Source organism: Rhea pennata, chromosome 9, assembly GCF_028389875.1.
Source record: "Rhea pennata isolate bPtePen1 chromosome 9, bPtePen1.pri, whole genome shotgun sequence".
Lineage (NCBI taxonomy): Eukaryota > Metazoa > Chordata > Aves > Rheiformes > Rheidae > Rhea > Rhea pennata.
This window is the reverse complement of record NC_084671.1, coordinates 21,009,927-21,028,920: the sequence shown is the minus strand read 5'-3', so window position 1 is coordinate 21,028,920 and position 18,994 is coordinate 21,009,927. Positions and strand designations below refer to the sequence as shown.

The 18,994-nt window shown below is 40.0% G+C and overlaps 1 protein-coding gene across 9 annotated transcripts in view; it reads right to left on the bottom strand.

Annotated features, from left to right (window-relative positions):
• The window catches only part of EPHA4 (EPH receptor A4), a 270,547-nt gene that overhangs the window by 13,739 nt on the left and 237,814 nt on the right, over positions 1-18,994 (bottom strand). For all 9 annotated transcript variants that reach the window (XM_062582330.1, XM_062582326.1, XM_062582327.1 and 6 more), the window contains 8 exons: positions 14,195-14,319; positions 12,816-12,975; positions 11,571-11,682; positions 6,221-6,279; positions 5,317-5,430; positions 4,943-5,128; positions 822-883; positions 79-288 (listed from right to left, as the gene is read on the bottom strand). In XM_062582330.1, coding sequence (XP_062438314.1) covers positions 79-288; positions 822-883; positions 4,943-5,128; positions 5,317-5,430; positions 6,221-6,279; positions 11,571-11,682; positions 12,816-12,975; positions 14,195-14,319 — 1,028 coding nt within the window. The remainder of the gene's footprint in view (positions 1-78; positions 289-821; positions 884-4,942; positions 5,129-5,316; positions 5,431-6,220; positions 6,280-11,570; positions 11,683-12,815; positions 12,976-14,194; positions 14,320-18,994) is intronic.

Here is an 18,994-nt window from a genome sequence, read left to right as displayed (position 1 = left end):
GTCACCTCCCACACTGTCGGACAAAAACCTTACATAGAAAAGAAAGCCCACAAGACTTTCCTTTCCTTCCTTCCTTACCCGTGTAGTGTAAGCTGCTTCAGGGTCATCTTCCAGGACGCGGGACATGCCGAAGTCAGACACCTTGCAGACCAAGTTGCTGTTGACTAGAATGTTTCGTGCAGCGAGGTCCCGATGCACATAACTCATGTCAGACAGATACTTCATTCCTGAGCCAATGCCACGAAGCATCCCCACCAACTGGATTACTGTAAATCTGCCATCATTCTTCTGCATATAAGGAAAGGAAGAAAATCATGGAGCATTACGCTAAAAGCTACATTATTGCCATTGCTGAAATTGGCAAAGAGCGTATCTCCGGATCCCCATCTTGTCTGAAATAAAATGCAGCGTTATTTCCTCACTCTCCTAACTACTGTCTATAATTCAACAGTAAAGTACAAACCTAGAGGTTTTGTTACAGCTTCCTATGATGTATGCAAGGTGTCCAGTTTTAATGAGTCTACAGCAGTGTGATGCTTTCAAAAATGGAACAAATCAAAACTGTTCCCTTTTAAACACGAGTTACTTAAGAACCTTGTATTTTAAACATTACATTTAGTCTATATCCTTCTACTTTACATTTATTCTGTTTTTTCATAGGAGCAAAATCAGAAAAGAAACAGAATTTACCAAATATAAACATAATGTCTTTTAAAATGTTGTATTTTCAATATCCCTCTGCAAAACAGAACGAGAATAAGAAACCAGAAAATGTTTCCCAATATAAAATCTCCTTAATTTATTATGAAGCAGTCACCTACCCTGAGGAAGGCATCCAAGGAGCCATTCTCCATATACTCCGTTATGATCATTACTGGTTTACCTAGAGTTTGCAGAAAGAAAAACACAAATCCATGATGAATACTGATGTTAATGGGATAAAAATGGGCTGCACATGATTTTACTGCCAAGACACCTGTCTTACACAATCTAATTTAATTTGAAAAGCACCAAGCTTATGCCTTAGCTGTGGAGAATATTAGCAAGAGGAGAATATTATAGGACAAGAACATTTCAAGGGCCCTATCTAGAAGGTTAACCCTTTGGGTGGCTTGTTGACAAGGTCTTTAGTTAAAGTGGCTCCTAGTCTCTAAAGATTATATGAACTGATAACTGCCAGCTAAGAAGAAAAGATCTGTTCAAACTTGACAGAAATCTTTAGTACAATTAAACTATTTGCAGACTACATAACCTTGCTTTCCAATATGCGATTCGTGAATGCTTTGGTCTCTTTCTCTCTTTTGAAACATCAGTACTTCAGGGGAGTTAGAACACTGTCTGCAGGAATAGTACTCAAAGACAACTATATTAAGAAACACAAAATATAAACTGTTCCTCTCAGCCTTCTCTGTCTTGAATCTGTTTCCTGTGTCTCTCATTACTTATAAATGAGCCAAAGCCATTTGCCTCATGAAGTCAACCACAGGATAAATGATTCAATGAAATGTGTCAGATGTGGGGTATAACGCTTCAGCAGCACTTAGCTTTCCATGGTGCAATACAGAGAACTAGGCCTGGGCAAGCTGAAGAGAAATGTAATGTTACTGGCACAGGGATGCTTTCTAGTCACTTTTCTGTCTAAAAATATTAGCAAATGTATAAATAATGTTTAATGTTGCCTTCAAGTGCTTTACAAAGTCACATGACTCTGAATTTGAAAACACTTAAGAACATACAAGTAACACTAATTATTTCCAGTGGTTAATTATGATTGATATTCAGCACCTGGATATTTGCAGAAATGGGTCCAATATCATCTCCAATTTAAAAGTCATCAACAGGAGATGTAGAGAAGTTAAATGACTTGTAAAAGTTCAAATGGCAAAAGCCTGGTCCTGAGATGCGCACTGTCAAGCCCACCTGAAGTCAAGGGAGTACATGCCTATGAACACCAGCCTGGGATGGAAACTCTTCCTCTCAACTCTTTGCTTTAGCTAAGGAACTACAGTGTTTTCTCCTACAAAGAGAGAGTAAAAAAAAATGTCCCAGAGAAACTGCACTTTTGTACTTAACTGCCTGTAGCAGCTCTGAATATGGAATCATTACCAGGGAAGAAAGGTTCAGTGGACATGTCACCAAGACTGCAGACATCGTCGTTCCAAGACAGAATTAAACTATCAGAACTACTCAGCTTTTCCTTGCTTCTTTCACCAGTATCTGCTCTAGAACCACCAGCTATGAAAACTGCTCTACTGTGAAATGTTGCAGCACTGAGAAGTTCCCATTGTCATTTCTACTTCAGTGCATTTTTTACCAAGTTCCTTCTTCTTTCATTTGTCAGATTTCTATTCTGCAGTAACTTTTTTGATTAGAAAACAACATGCCATAAAGGCTATCCTGAAACTTTTGCATTGTTTCATTTAGGCTAAGATATATGTGCAATACATCACTTATTTCATTGATCATTACTTATTTCACCTGGTCAGTCCCAAACCAGTATTTGTGGGCTTTTTCCTGTTCCTAACTCTCCTCGCAGCTGATAGCAAAACTCCTACTGTTTTGTTTGCATGCAAACCAGCATACTTGTGAAATGCCAGTCAGCTGGGCACTTTCTGATTTGCATGAACAAAGCAGAAAAGACATGGTATTGCATAAAGCAAAACGGTATACTGGTTTAGTGACCTTGGCTGAGTATTTGCATCCTTAAGGAAAGAGATGCAATAAAACCATTCTCACTCTAATTCACCTTTCCAAGCATTCTTTAATAAAAATAGAAAGAACTCCAACTGAATCTGCATATTTCACCATTTCATTTATCCTTGCAACTGTGACTAGAACCCTTCCACAGAACAAATACACCTAAATGAGTTTTAATTAACCTTCCTCAATCACAAGACACTATGTCAAGGTAGAAAGGAAGAAAGGGAGACTCTCTCAGTGCATTAACATGTAATTTCATTACTCAAGCACTTCTAGAGCTGGGGCGGGGGAAGAGAGAGAGGAGAAGTTACCCTCAGCGAGTCAATTATTAAAGTACTTGACTAGCAGCCAATAATGTATTCATGGTTTTCTGCTGCTTCTCTCCCCTCAACCCCCATCTACTCCACTATTTATCTCACATTTTAATTTTCAGTTTATTAAATGCGTTCATTTATCACAGCATTCAGAAAACCTATGGAGAAATTGAGATGAATGTCTTCCTAAGTAGCCCTGTTTACCAAACACCAGCTCTGAGGTAACCAAGCTGGCCTGCAGCAGAAATATTGCTTACCATGAGCCAGGCAATGAAATGTCCTTGGGTCAGGCTACCACCTCCTCGGTGAAAATTTCAAATCATTTTAATTCAGTGACAACTGCATTATGCAAATACATACAGTCATTTATAACTGCCAGAGCTGTAACAGCTATGGGGTTTAGCGCCTCAGTGGGATTTAAACACAAAGATCCTGTTTTGCCTCTTTCTTTCACAGAGGTGCTACAAAAATCACGCTCTATGGCAAACATACTGCAACCTGAACAGACTTCCGTCTTTGTTTAAAGAAAAAAGGAAGAAAAAAAAAGAAAGAAAAAAATACGAAAAGAGAGAGAAAGAGAGAGAGGAATAGACTCACAAAATGTAAATGGAGCATTGTATTTTGATTTAAGTTCTGAGGTCCGGAAAACAATGAGCAAAAGAAGTCTGAGAGCCTTTTTTTTTTTTCCCCCTAGTGAAATTTGTCTTGAAGAGCAAACAGTGACATCCCTTATGAGGCACATTTCAATTACAGTGAACACAGGCAGACTAGGAGAAGGAAACACAAAGGAGTAAGGCGGGGATTTCCAGACACAAGTGGTAAAGTAAGCATCCAGCTCCCATCAACATTCAAGAGAGACAGAGTTTTTCAGTGCTACTGATGGCTTCGACAATCCTCTACTGGAGATATTTTATGATCTTTCATTTGTAACTTTCATTTTGTAACTTCTTATCTACCTAATTTTAATTCCTTTCACTATTAACATCCTGAGTTCCTGCTCAGCTTGCACAGTCTCTCAGCTGCGGGAGCTAAGCTCCACAAATCCCACCCTTTAACAGCAATTCACGGGCTCGCTCTCTGATGTCTTTGCTGCGCTGAGAACGAGTCCCTGAATCCAAAAGGTCTTTCAGGATTAGCTTTGCCAACACGCTACCTAGGGCGGCTGGAACAGGGCCATCTTCAACAGTAACTGCACCAGCTCAGCGGCATATAGTGAACTCGGACCCAAACAGGGCTCACAGGTGTATTTGCAGTTCTAGCCTGGAAACAGCATCCAGCGAGCTCAGTCATTCTCTTTCTCAGACAGAGTTAATGGGCACAGTGAATGCAAACAGACTTAAATAATTTTAAAAAAACCCAACTCAACCGTACAGAAAGATCAGCCAGGTAATTTCTACAAATACAGTGACGTATTACACCGGTAAATCAAAGACAACAAATAAGCAAGTTCCATACTAAAACAGACTACTTCAAAGCCCCGTTCTTTACATTTGTGCTTTTTACCTCAAACATACAATGCTGTGGTTTTGTTTTGATATTTTTCCTCCAACCATTTAAAATTCTTTGCTTACCATCTGCTTCTGCCTATCCTGTAACAATCAGCTCAGTTTCACAAAGATGTGAAAGATGCCTGTTTGGCATAGCAAGAAGGAAAAAAAAAAAAGCTCCGACCCCTGCAGTATTTAATTCCCCCTACAAAATCTTGTACAAGCTGCCTGCAGATAAAGTATCAGTTGAAACCTTAAACCCATTTATAGCTGACAACAAGATTAATGACTTGTCCTGCACTGATTTCCTCCTATTAGCTATCTGTAGATCTGTTCCATCTGTCATTTCACAGGAGAGAGAGTAAAAAGAAAAAAAAAATCCACAGATTTAATTTCTCAGTGACTTCCAAATTGGCCTTGTCATGAAAATGACCTACTTACATTTAGTAACTACACCTTCCAAGTGGATTATATTGGGGTGGTCAAACTGTCCCATGATGCTGGCCTCACTCAGAAAGTCTCTTCTTTGTTTGTCAGTGTAACCAGCTTTTAGAGTCTTGATAGCAACACAGATCTCTCTTTTTCCTGGTACTTTGAGACGTCCACTGCATACTTCACCAAATTCCCCTTCAGGAAAAAGGCACAAGAATCCATTGGTCATGAAGCTGAACTGAAGCATACACCTGTGTTGTCAGACCTTAACAATCAGTTCGTTTTGGGGAACTGTCGCACCAAGACTATTGGATGCCAGCTCTCCGAAAGGCTGATTTAAAACTCTATTTACTATAAAAAAATGCAAACGTTTTGGCACTTACCCACACCAATAACTTTTTCAATCTTTATACAGGAGGCATCAATTTCCTTGGCAAATTCCCTTACAGCTTGGTTCGGATCCTCATATGTAAAAGGATCCACATATGTTCTAACACCTGCAAGGCAGAAATGTTTTATTTGAAGTCACTGATCTATATGCTGCTGAACACAGAACATATGAGACTGAAGTCTTAATGATATACAACACCAAAGAGAGTGTACAAAATGTACTGTAAGCCAGGAATAACTGATGAAAAAAAGGAAGGACTAAATGTATTTTTCCCCAATGTGATTTTTCAATGCAAGCATTTAATATTTCCCAATATTGACTGAAAGAATCAGGCTTTTGCCAATGAGTTTCACAAATCACTGCCATTGCTAACAGATCAACAGCCAGACTATGGATCCATGAAAGAAAAAGATATGAAATTTCCATTTTGGGAGCAAACAAATTCTGAGCTCAGATCCTAAATTTGGTACCTGGGTGACTGAGATGGAAGTAACAGTAGGATTCAGTCCTGAAAAAAGGCAGCAAAGTTCACATTTCCTTTTCTGCAGGACTGCCTACAGCCCATCCAGAAAGATGGAAGTGCTCCTTAGCAGAGTATTGTGGGGAAAAATCATGCCTAGACATCACTAGCCAAGAAGAGGCATTTTCTAGTGGAAAGGAACAAAGGGAAAAACTAGATGAACAGTCTTCCTGTTTTTCCCGTCTAATATATTTTATACAGACACTTCCACTTTCCCTGTTACTAAAATGCATACTTTTTATATAAAGATGGTTGAAAACAAGAAAAATAAACACATTCATCTCAAGAGGAATGTCATTCCTTATTTCCTAAGCATCAGAACATGGGATATGTTTTATGAACCAAATCAGAAACCCCAAGCCCCACTGCCTTTTACCTTGGTTCAAATGTTTCTCCTCATCTGCCTCTTGCTTAGCCTTACTGTACTTGCTGCGTCTGTCAGAACAAAAAAGAACATTACAGTTCAAAATAAGTATCTTACTTTGAGACAAGCTTGATCTTCTCGACCTGCTGAGACTTGAGCTGTTTACACCTGCCACGACCTGGGCTCCCCCGCAAGAGCCCATGACACAACTTACATCTACCAGCCGGGTAGGAGCCTCCTCTCCTCAAACTGCTCTAGGAGTTATTGGCATCAGGGAAGCACAAATCTCCGTATTTGCATTTCGGCATTTAAACAAAGAAAAGAAAGCTGGCATTTCAGCAACTTTTTCTTCAAACGTGCATTTGCAATTCAGTGCAAAAAAGGGCCAAACTGCTTTTAAGCAGTTTAAGTATATGGATTCAAATGCTACAACAGAGGTGTTTTGGTAGATTGATTTTCAAACATAATTGGGCAAATGCCAATACCTACACCCTTATTTAACTGAAAATTTTGAAACAGTCTATAAACACATAAATCACAACTGAAGCAAAGAAAATCTGGCCATCAAAAATGTAATCTTTTTTTTTAATCGCCATATAATTCAGGGGGACAAAAAGAACTCCCAATGGCAGGACCTCTCTCCTGAACCTCTGAGGGGAACACAATAATGTAGTGTATAGTATGTTAATTCTATAGATTATTATTTCTACACCTACACACACAATTACTCATCCAGTTATATATTTAATTAGTTCAGCTTTAAACCTCAAAGGGTAAGTGGCATTAAGAAAAGTTAATAATACAAGTGGTTACTCTGATAGGGAGGATATTGAGAAGTGAGCTCAGCCAAATGTGTATTGCAATTAGCAGTTCCCTGGTGTTTAATGGTATCTAGATGTGGAAGTGTGATTTGGGCTTTTACATACAGTTCACTGAAAATTCAGAATCAGACGTAAGAACAGGCACTACCAAAGAGAAGGCCTTAGTGTTGCTTACTCCTCAGCTTGCTTGTTCCTATGGAAGTCAGGGATAAATGTCCCATCGTGTCAGACCCAGGTTAACTAACTGGCAAAAAGGTCTGGGCTGCAGCAAACGAGAGTGAAAGAAGAAAGAGAAACTGAGACTAAAGGAAAGGTGAGGTGAGACTGGAACAGGGTGTCCAGAGCAAGGCAAGACAACCTCGATTTTGGGGATACTGGAGTGACACTGATAAAAAGCCTGAAAATGGAAAGTGGGTAGAAGGAAATGGGACTGGGTGAGCAAAAGACGTATTGGCAAAGGTGTGTTAGAAGGGTTCAAAAGCTTGGAGAAAGCAGGAAGAAAATACGCGACTTTCAGAGTGTTAATTGGAGCAAATCTTCCCGCGTTTCACCATCCTGCCATCAGCGAAAACCTTTCATGCCCACGAGCAAAAAGCATCTTAATTTCCTGTTCTGCGCTCGGCCTATAAACAACAGCAACTTCCCATCGCTACCAGCTAAGAGGCCATCTCCCAACCTTTGTCTTTGCCATTTATTAGTGCAGTGTGGTACATATACTGTATCAACAGTACAAACTTTAAATTATCCATGAAACAGAAGAAAAAAATAAAAATCCTGTGAACGTGCTAAGACTACCCTATCTATGAACCAAGTCTCACAGCTCCCGACAATATCAGCCAGACTTGCATTCAGACATAAAAAAGCAGGAACATCCCATAATTGGTTGGGAGCTTCTTTTCTTGATGAAAGTCCATTAAACACAAATGACTTCAAAACATAAGAAGAGCATTATTAAAAACCACACTGGATCCAAATACCAGTTTAAAATATTTATTTGCCCGAGGACTTGCAGCACCCGTATAACAGAGCAGAGTTAAATAAAAGGACTACATTCGGCTCCGAGTTATTGAACTGAACAAGGAGGAGTCGGCACAAAATCTCACCTGCTACCATATTGGACCAGGTAAGCTACGGGGATGGCAGACGGTTTTGGCTACTATCCAACCTCTCTCAGGGAAAAAAAAAACGAAAAGATTCTGCATTTTAAGCAGGACCCCTTCAAATTCATTTTATTGATATTCAAATACAGATGGGAGATACAAAACACAAATGTTCTTTGCATGAAAGCATTTTTTAAGGATGAAAAAAATGCTTTTTATCTTACTTTAAAAACTTAAATCACCCTATTAACAGATTAAAAAAAAAAAAAACTTCCCCCCTCCCACTAAAACCCAAGGATGTTCAAAAAGCAAAAGGAAACAAAGGGATTACTGTTCAAACAACATAATTGTAGCTTATTAACTTCTAATAATAGCTTGCAAACTAACTACCTCCTTCCACATCTCCTTCTGCCACCTGCTGACCTTTGCTGCTTGCCCGGGGGCAGGACGCTCCTGGCTGCCGCTGGGAGACGCCCCGGGAAGCTCGTCACCCCGGGAAGCTCGTCACCCCGGGAAGCTCGGCCCCACGGCGAGGAGAGGGGCTCGAGCCGCCCTGCCCCGGCCGGCCGCTCCTCAGCGGCAGAGGCAGCCCTTGCGGCGGGTCCGAGTGCCGTAATTGCAGGGGTTTGGGCGCTGGTGGCTGAAGAGCCGCTATTCAAGGAAAGAGCACAGTGGGGGTCGGCGGCGCAGGCCAATCTACCGGTGGGGCACCCCGAGGGAAAGGACGGGAAGGTCCCTCGCGAGCCCCAGCAGTACCACTAGAAGGTATCTGCAGGCACCGAGGTGCTGCCACCTTTGCCGTCCACAGACGAGAGGAGCTGGAGCGATCGCAGCGCCCTGACACAAGGCTGAGGGAGCGCGCTCAGCCAAAACCAGTAGCAAAAGGTGGGCAAACGTGTTCAGCTAAGTTTGCAGAGCAGAACATAAAGCAGTCTAACAAACAGAAGAGTTTCTGACAGAAACTTTTAGATAACCAACGGATTTTGTAGAAGCCATCTTCCTCCATCCAGCTCCTTGAAAAGAAGTATCTCTTACTGTTTCACAGTTTCCCAAATCCTTTAAAACACTATTTGAAATACTCTAATTTGACTCAGTGTTCCTGTTCAGTAGGGTAGAGTTCAGAAACACGCTACACTTCCTGCTTTCGGCTGTGTGAATATGCTTGCCTTAACCTCAGGAAGCTTAAATTAACATTTAGGCAGGGAAATTCTCCTGTTAACATAAATGCTGTGGTCGCAAAACAGAAAAAAGCAGCTCAAGCTGCCTGAGAGAAAAGTCCCCTGACAAATTCTGTTGTGAAGATGAATTTTTGGATCTGAGTATGGACTTGAAAAAACATAATGTTAAATTAGGAATAATAACCCAGCGTCCAAAAGCGGGCACCTACAGTTTATGTCCACTGCCAACATTTGGCTCATGGATGCAGAGAGGCCACATTTGCAGGCCAAAGCACAGCTTTGATTGTACAAATATGACTTTCAGGTCATGGCTATATTACAAAACCTCCTCATGGGGACTGTATGGACAGGAAAGCATTTTCTCTGCTAACGTAATTTTGGAACAATGTATAATTATTTTGCTATTAAATTTTGCGGGTATAGGAACATTGCAAAATATCCCCAAAGCCCACACCTCTAAATGACATTGGTAAAGTGGTTAAAATCGTTAGCGTAATAGTGGATATTAGATTCTGTTTATTGAGAGCTACTTCCAACTACTGGCGAGCTGTGTACTGAGGAAGGCTATTAATTAACAAGGCACCATGCATCAGTATGTACAGAACAGCTGCCCTGTCTTAGCATTTCACTCTTTTTGTTCTTTCTTTCCCCTCCCTTGGCCTCCAGGGACCTACCAGTACAGAGCCACGGGGCTTCTCTGAGCCCACTGCACTACTTTTACCTCCATCCCCACCAGTGCTTGGACCAGCCTTTCGTCTGTGCTACCCACCTGTTCTTTGTCTGCTTTTTTTGCCCAGTTTAAACACTTCTGGGCAGAGATAACTAAGCAGACAGCCTGAGCAGTGAGAACTGGCTTAGTACACATCAGCATCAGTGAGACTGTCAGCTACCTGGCTCCAGGCAGCCTTTCCTTTGACAGCTTTATGGCCAATACTAAAGAGAATCAATACGAGGGCAAGGGGTTGACATTTCATTTTCTAAAAAGTGATCCATTGAGGGCCAATCACCAAGTAGTGTTTATCAGCCTTGGGAAGTGACATTTTTTTATAGAGGGAGGAGGGGAAGGAATCATCTCAGAACAACTCGACAGGCTCAATTCTCCAAGGTGGCGACTCATAATTAGAAATCCAATGTATCCTGCTATCAATCCTGCCTTAAATAACAAAGTGATCAATAAAAGCAGAGAAGAGATTAAGTCATCAAGCTCAGTGATGCTATTTTCCATTGCAATGGCTTTTAATAAACCTGTCTCTCTGCATTACATATCCATATGTTCTGCTCGTCTTTCTTCTTGCTGGCATGGAGGCTTTGAGTTGAACACCCACAAAAAGCTATAACAATGCACGAGTACTTACTAGATATTATAATCATAGTGACTTAACAGCTCTTTAAGATAATTTAGTGAATAAATCAAGAGAAGTTGTGCACATTTACAGCTGTCACTATTAAACTGATCAGAGACTGATCAGTCTTGAAAAATTGTATCCCTCAGATCCCAGACTTGTGATGAAGCAGTGATATGCCCAGTTTTCTCTTGGAAATACACACAGCCAAAATCATGCCAGTCTTTTTAAATAAGAATAAATACTAAAAGATGAAGTCAGAAGCACTCACATTATGTTTCTGCTACACTGTCCTCCCCATCCACAGTATTTTTCCTGATGCCTGGGTTGAATTTGAGGGAATGAACAAGTACTTGGTAGAAGATTATGGTTCTGCCCTGATCAAATAACCTATTGATCCAGTCTGTTGTGTTACTGCATATGATGCTGAATGACTGCTTTACAGTCATTTCCACTCACAGTGGAAGGACTAACCCAAGACTAATGAAGACTCATACAGACAGCTAGTGTCTAAGACAACTAAGACAAAACTATGAACACAGCAGCAGCCCAGTAGCTTACTTCACAACAGTATAGTTGTTTATTCCCTGTATATAACAAGTCAGTTCAAGAAGATCTACTGTACTTATGGCCATTAAACTTAACATCAAATTACACTATCCACAAATCACTAGTTGGCTTGCTTCTCAGTCAGTTATTGGAATCAGCTTTGCATTTGAAGGGCAAATAGAGCTGGAACTATTGCCATTACATCACATGCTGCTGTGGTACTAATGTTAAGAAGATCAAAGCTACATGGGAGAAGGCTTGTAATGCAAATGCACTGTTTATGATGCTAATCAAAGAATTTAGCTTTGTTTGGAGGAGACAAAAAGCTCCCTCATGAAAGAGAGGGGGGAGAGAGAAGCTTAAGTTCTTACCTCCTGCTGATGACAAAGGCTGCAATGAGAATGACCACAAGAACAACACTGCCAGCCACTGAAACTAGAAGGACTGTGGGATTGGTACCATCGCCAATGATGGGGGAAGGAACTGGAAACAGAAAAGGGAGCATTAGTGTCAGACACCCTCAAAAAATCAACCTAGGTAGCATTCAATGAGGCATTCTGGCTTGTGAAGGCAGTTTAGAGTAGTACTCAAAACCACTTTCAGGCCTTCATTATATAGTCATTTGACACAATTTTCCAAGAGGGCCCTAATTAGCTGAAGACATGATGTTTGATAATGATTTGGGGAACCTCAGTTCACTGAGAACAAGGACTCCCTCTCCTTCTCCCCTCCAGTGCTGCTCAGAGGATATAACGGCTACTTTTTTTTGCCCTCCTAATTGCTTTCCACTCTTCTTTCTTCCTTCTTTTTTTCTCAGTGGGGCCAGACGATCACTCCCCAAATGACACAAAGAGAACGAGTAGTTTTAAAATGTCTTCCCCCTTCCTGCTAGATTGATTATTTTCAGCTGTTAACATCCTAAATGATGTTGGCACAAACTGGCACGACCTTAAATTGATTTGAACAGACCTGTATGTCCAGGATTGTATAGGCTTGGACACATCAATCCCCTGCTACCAAAAAGCATACATGTTTTTGTGGTAAATTTGCATGTTGCCTTGAGCAAAGTGAAAAGCTTTATGGACAATATCATTCAAACATTCTCTTTTTATATGACAGTCTAAGGGCAAGTGCAAACATGTCATCTAATGTAACACACTCTTCACTGATCTATGTCAACAGCTTACAAAGGGGAGTAACAAGGTTGTATTCCTCTGCAAATGAGATAATCCAAAAACATATGCAAACATCTCACATTTACATTAAACAATAATAGCTACATAAATCTCAGAAATCAATGGCTTGCACGTATTTACAGGATGTACATCTCCTTATACCATGTTGAGGTATTTTCATTTAAGTGTCCAGAATACAGCCTATCCAAACAGATGTCTAAGGTCAGATTCACCACATCACTAATAGCATTTGGACGAAAGATGCCACAGTAGAAATGGCAGTTAACAGTCACGCCATGAGTCACACAGCTATGAAGGAACATTTTCCCAGAATAGGTGCCCCATAAGCCAAGCAACTGAAGGGAAACTCCCAACACACAGCTCTGTCATGTTTGCAATGATCTTTCAAGGAGAAGGAAAGATCAATGGACATGTTTCTACCTGTGTTAGTTGTGAACTCAAATGGCCCACTGAAATCTCCATATCCTGCTGCTGTCCTGGCCCGCACATGAAATACATATGAAGTCAGGGGGTTCAAGCCTTTAATGTCAGTGTTCCTGGAGGCTGTCTTCACAATGCGATAGCTGCGCTCATTTTGGTCCTAGCAACAAAAGAACAGAGAAGTGAGCAAGGGAAAACGCCTCACCGTGCTGCGAACGGTGGAATCCCACTTCCCTGCCAAAAGTGTTATGATGAAAGACGATGACTAACGACGCTGGAATTCTCAAATACTTCTCAAAGGTCTCTGCTGTCGGCTTGCTCAATACCCTGAGTACTGCATTCTGGGTGGGATCTCTGAGCAAGCCAAAAAAGGGTGATGAAACTCTAGGTATGATGATCATGTATCATTGATTATTTAAGAAATCACACAATAAATTCCTTTGGAAAACAATCAAGTCTTCCAATATGATTTTGTTGATGAACAAATGACATTTTATTCAGATATGCTGGTGGTGCATTCTTCCTCCTGCTAGCCAGGAGCCACATAACGAAACAGGTAAAACATACAAAACAAACAAACAAACAAAAAAAACTTGAAAATCGTCTTCCAGAAAGTCCCATCTTAAAGGTTATTCTTATTTTTGGCTGGAAAATACTTCAGAAAATATTGTAATTTAGCTTCACTAAAAATCATCTACCTTTTGCTGTATGGGTGAGAGAAGCAACAAAGTGATTATCTTCTTAAAAAAATTAAAAAGTGTATGTGTGCATGTGTGTGACAGTGCAAGAGCAAAAGCAGTTAATTACTCATTATGGTAGACAACCATTTTCACAGAAAATAGTTCTTTTCATGGTTCCACATTCGAAAAAGAGAAGTTATTTGCAGGAATAACATCTTCCTCTAACTCAGAGAGTATGAAGAATGTAATTTTCCTTCCTTATTCTTTATTAAAAGCCATCCAACCCATACCATCACTCTAAGCAGAAACTATTGACAAACAGATATTATTATTATTAGTGTGTTATATACCTCATTGTTATACTTCTGTCTATGATGTAAAACTAATGCCTCACTTCTGACCAACAGTATTGATTCTCATTATAAATACGCTTGCTACAAAAGCTTGGTTCCTAGGTAAGAAAAAAATAACAAAACAAACTCATACCATACAGCTGGAACAGCCTATATGTCTTATTATTTCAAGCAATCATTCCAGTGCATGAAATCCTTAAATGGATTTTATTATAGTTAATCTATTCAGTTTCAAATAATGGGATGCTATCTGGAAATAAACAATAATTAAATGAGGTTAAAAAACAAACCAAAAAAACTTCCTAATTTCAAACAAAGCTCCTTGCTTGTCAATTGTGAACAGTACCTTTTCATAGTATTTGACTTCGTATTCCAGGATAACTCCATTTGGCCTGTCTGGCTCCAGCCAGGCCAAAGCAACACTGTGTCTTGTTATCTCTTTAGCCTGGATCAAAGCAATTGGGGATGGAGCTGCAAAAAAGAAAAAAGACATATATATAGAGAGAGAGAGAGAGAGAGAGAGAGAGACATAATATGCATATATATAAAAGCAATACTTTAGTTTTAAATGAGAAATGCATGCTTATAGCTTTTACAATGACAGTCACTTACTGACTTGTGAGCACTTTCAGAAATATTATTTTTCTTCTGGGGGTTATACGCATTAAATATGGTTGCTTATTATGTTTAATTCCCTTCTAATAAAGTTTATTTTTAGATTCTGGGCTGTGCTAGATAGGCAGCCTCTGAAATAATGGCACAGTAGTCTAAAAGACATAATGTTCATGATGCTTATGGACCAAACCTCCATAATAGGCTTAAGTACCAAAAAATTCTACTTTATTTTTGACCTGCGTTAGCCATGCTTCATAAAGACTCATAGGCATTAGGTTTTGGTCCATACTGATTCTCCTCCTGCATTTCCTAAAATTAACTGTTGCTATTTCACTGTCTACTTTACAAGAACTATGAAATTCCTGAGGGACCAATCCTGTTTTTTTCTAAAGCTGATAAAATTTTGCTATTGAATTAAGAAAGACCAGAATAAAGCTTAATACAAACGAATTTGGACCCTCCCATGAAAACCAGAAAACTTTTATTGCGAGAGTCTTGTGCCTCCTATCTTGCCCGGCTTAGCGTCTCAGCCTGTGTGCAGTTCCTGGAGAATGAGAAAGCTCAGTGCCCATGGGCCAGGTTCTGCCTTTGATAGCACTAGATGCTTCCCAGCTAGAAGTTAATCAGAGAGAGGCCCATCACGTACCCAACTGGCATAATCTGGCCCTGTCCTATGTGGTGCAATACACACACGTTCAGTTGACAAAGTAGGACTACGCTGTCAAGGGGAAGGGCCGGATGATTTTTGGCAAAACTCTACCTAGCAACAAGCTAAACTCAGAGATCCTTTAAACTGTATCTGTGTGCCATAATAAGGGCTGCACTGAAGAAGATAATGGAAAACATCTCACTGTGCCCTCTACACTTTCAATAGAGCCCCTGCAAACGCTGAAGTTCAGGTTCTGCCCGGCTGGCGGACAATGCGCTCTCCCTTTGACTGCGATAGCAGCAGATTCATGGCTGCGCTGGGGGAACGGGGTTTTCTGAAGATTTATGAACCCGGCTGCCCCTTTCTTGCTGTTGTGTTGCTGTGCGGTCACGTCTCTAGCCAGCTGTTATCAAGCTCTTTTGATGCTGACAATAGCTGGTATAAATGGTGGAGTCTCCAGGGATAAAGGAACATTCATGAAATTTTTAATCTTATCTAACAAAGCTGTCCTGTATAACCAGAGATTAGAGGTCTTCCTAAATTGAATGTATTTCTTCTTTTGTCCCCTGAAGCTGTAGACATGTTGCTCTTTTTTTTTCCCCTTTTCCTTTTTTGTTTTTCTTTTTACTCTTAACTTCATGATGACAATCTATGAAAAAGTTATAGGGAAAAAAAAATACCCTTGAAACATGTATCCTTGAAAAGCACCAAGAAAGACAAATAAATAAAACAGCCAGCAGTAAATGAAAGGAAAACTGAATGTTGAAAGCCGCAAACCTACTTGACCATATCAGACAGTTGTGATGGAAGTGAAAATAACCAGGAGATGCCACCCAGGCACAAAAGGGTGTCGTGTCTCCCTCTTGATGGGAAACCACCAGGGAGCTGCTTCCTCACTTTCTGTGTGACAGTTTGGCATCTCTGTTAGCAATGCCTCCAGAACCTTCCTCTTTTTCCTTGTCTGACTCTCACGTGCAAAGGCAAATACTGGACACCAGAGAAGACTATGAACACAGCCAACAGGGAGGATGCAGATGCGCTCCATCAAGTTAGGTCTGTGGCAGGACTGAGAATTTGCTTAATAACCCCACAGTTCCTCAAGAGCCAACAGGAGCTTTCCTTTTGCAGTAACAAATTGGAAATCAGGTTTGTTACTCTAAAACACATGCAAACACATGTGAAATTACTGATAAACCAATCAGAGAGAAATCTGTTTAGCTACTTGGTGGCTCCTGTCAGGAACGTATGCAATTCTTTTTACAGAGAAACTGTCACTTATTCTAGTCTGACCTTAAAAATTTTAGAGAGAAAATTCACTTTCTTACCCTCATCCCCTTTCTAACTTGCTTGGCTTCCCATTGCATTTCTACAGGCATTTATATTGGAACTTAGTGAGCCTGGTATTAGTAGGTTGGTAAAGCACTATATCGAAATGCATTTTTGCTCTGTTGTAAAATGGCTATTCACAGGAGAAGAAAATACATTAACTACCTCTTCTTATGGAAGATGCTTGGTTCTCTACAGTTTAACAAATACTTTCTTGTAATTCTCAAAAATGGCCAGCTCATCTTAGGTACTACTCCATACTGGAACAGCCAACCTCCTCCTGGGCTCCAGGATAGGAAAGAGGATTCATATATCAGTTCCTTTATTAATTCTTATGATCAGAGTTGCAAGAATGGCCCTATTTTTTTCTTCCTCTCCTTTACACCTGATGAATATTAACCATTATGCATCCCAACTAAATTTTAATCTATTCTCTTGTGTTGTGCTATGCAGATGAGCAACTTGTTCTCGTTTTATTTTTTTTTCTTTTCATTTTGGCTGTTATCTTGCTTCTCCACATGCTATACAGAAATCCTGAGAGTGCTGACATCCACGTCACGAGGTGCCAGAATGGCAAAAGGCTGGCAAGGAGCTCTTTGCTGCCTCTGAAGCACGGAGCTGGAAGCGTCTGTGCAGTAAGATGGACATCTACGGCTCCATGGACCTTGAGGGACTAGGCTCAGGCTAGCCCACTGCATGGTCAAAACCCTCCCTCTCTTATTTCTGCAAACCAATTCTCTCTTATTTCTGCAAACAGCCCTGTAAATCAGGTTGGTTGGCTGGTTTTCTAGGATCCACCATGACAGAGGCATCCCATCAGCTGCCAGAAGCAGATCTAGCTAAGAGACAGGATAACCAGGCATCATACTATGTGCTGCCCCAGGCCTCTGGGTGACCTTGTGCAAAATATTTAGATTGTTTGCTCCTCTTCCCTCTGACTTCAAAATGCCTCTGAGGGATGTTGTGAAGATAAATGTGTAACAGATTGTAAAATGATGCTTTGATCAGGGGCAGAAGAGAAGGTGGTAACATCTCTTACACTTGAATATGAATAGTTGTTCATTCTATACACACACACTTCTAGAGAAATCACACGGAGGATAACTTGATCAAAAAGAATAACTTGCAAATTTGAGATGTTTGCAACAGTATTACAGAACAGTTTTGGAGGTGAGAAGAAGATCACTTTTTCTTTCACCCTCTTCACGTTCCTTTTCTCTACTCTCAGGTATTTAGAAAGAAATTCCAAGTAAAACTTGTTTCTAAATCATCATTGCTTAGAACAGCAAGCTTTTCTCCCACAAGTGCATACACAGTATGTATCAAACCCCAGTTCCACCAGAACAGTGCATTTTACAGTGAAGAACGACAAGATATTTTGGTGTTTAAAAAGGGGTCCCTTTAACAAAAAGCACTAAGTGTAACTTTCCTTAGTTCAAAGCTCAGCAGTTCCTCTCCCTTAAAAACTCCACTCCCTACTGATGTGAATGTTGCAATTTTCTTTTATCTACTTCCTCAATAACCTGCCATTAAACACCTACTAGTAGTTTTATTACTGCAGTTCTGAGCTTGTGGCCTACAGAGAGAGAAAGAGCACAGATGTACTACAAAAACTTCACCCAAATGCCATAAAGCTATATCCCAAGGCTAATAAGTGCTGAATTATAACAGTTTTGAGGCACTTTAAAGGATGGCAGAGGCAGAGTGTCAGTTTTTCATTACTGGTTCATTACTAGGGGGGAAGGAGGAAAAAACAGGAAATAAATAGATGCAATAAAAGTCTCTGGTATGTAGGCATCCATGAGTGAAAGCAGCCCTTTATAAAACTCAAACATGAGTACTTGAATATCAAAGATACACAATGCCCAGTGTTTTAGTGAAGATGCCTTCTTAACCACAGCAGGGTTTACTTTCCACTCCCCATGATTTGAATTTAAATGGATCATGTTTACTCAAGGGGTCTTTCACTGATTGAAAAATATACCCACAGTTTGTACATTATCTCAGTTAAATTCAAATAACATATTTAAATTTAATTACTTGAAGCTTAGGGGTTTCATGCTTTTCTTTTTTCCCTCAATTGCACACAACAACACTTTATTTGTTCTTATCAATGGCTATGTGCTTTGTCAAGCATCAAAATTAAATGCTTGAAAGCACTAATGATGTTACTGTGATTAAGGGTTTTTACCTTCCAGGGTAGATACTAAAAGCCTGTTTCATTATTAATTATTAAAAAAAAAAAAAAAAAAAAAAAAATCTAAGACTGACAAAAAGTCCTCTTAAAATCAAAACAAGAAAATACAAGATCTTCTATTAACTGGAACAAGAACACATTTAAGGAAACCTGGCACATTTAAGGTTTTCTTTTTGAATATCCTTCATGTAATGTTTTCAATTTGATATTGTAAATGGTATTATCAAATAACTTTACAGAGGGAAAAAGATACACAACACAGAATCAAATATGTTTTTAATGATTTCTAAAGGCAACATTCTCCAGACCACATTCTGATAAGGAAGCACATTCTCATTCTGACAAGGGAGCAACTTACT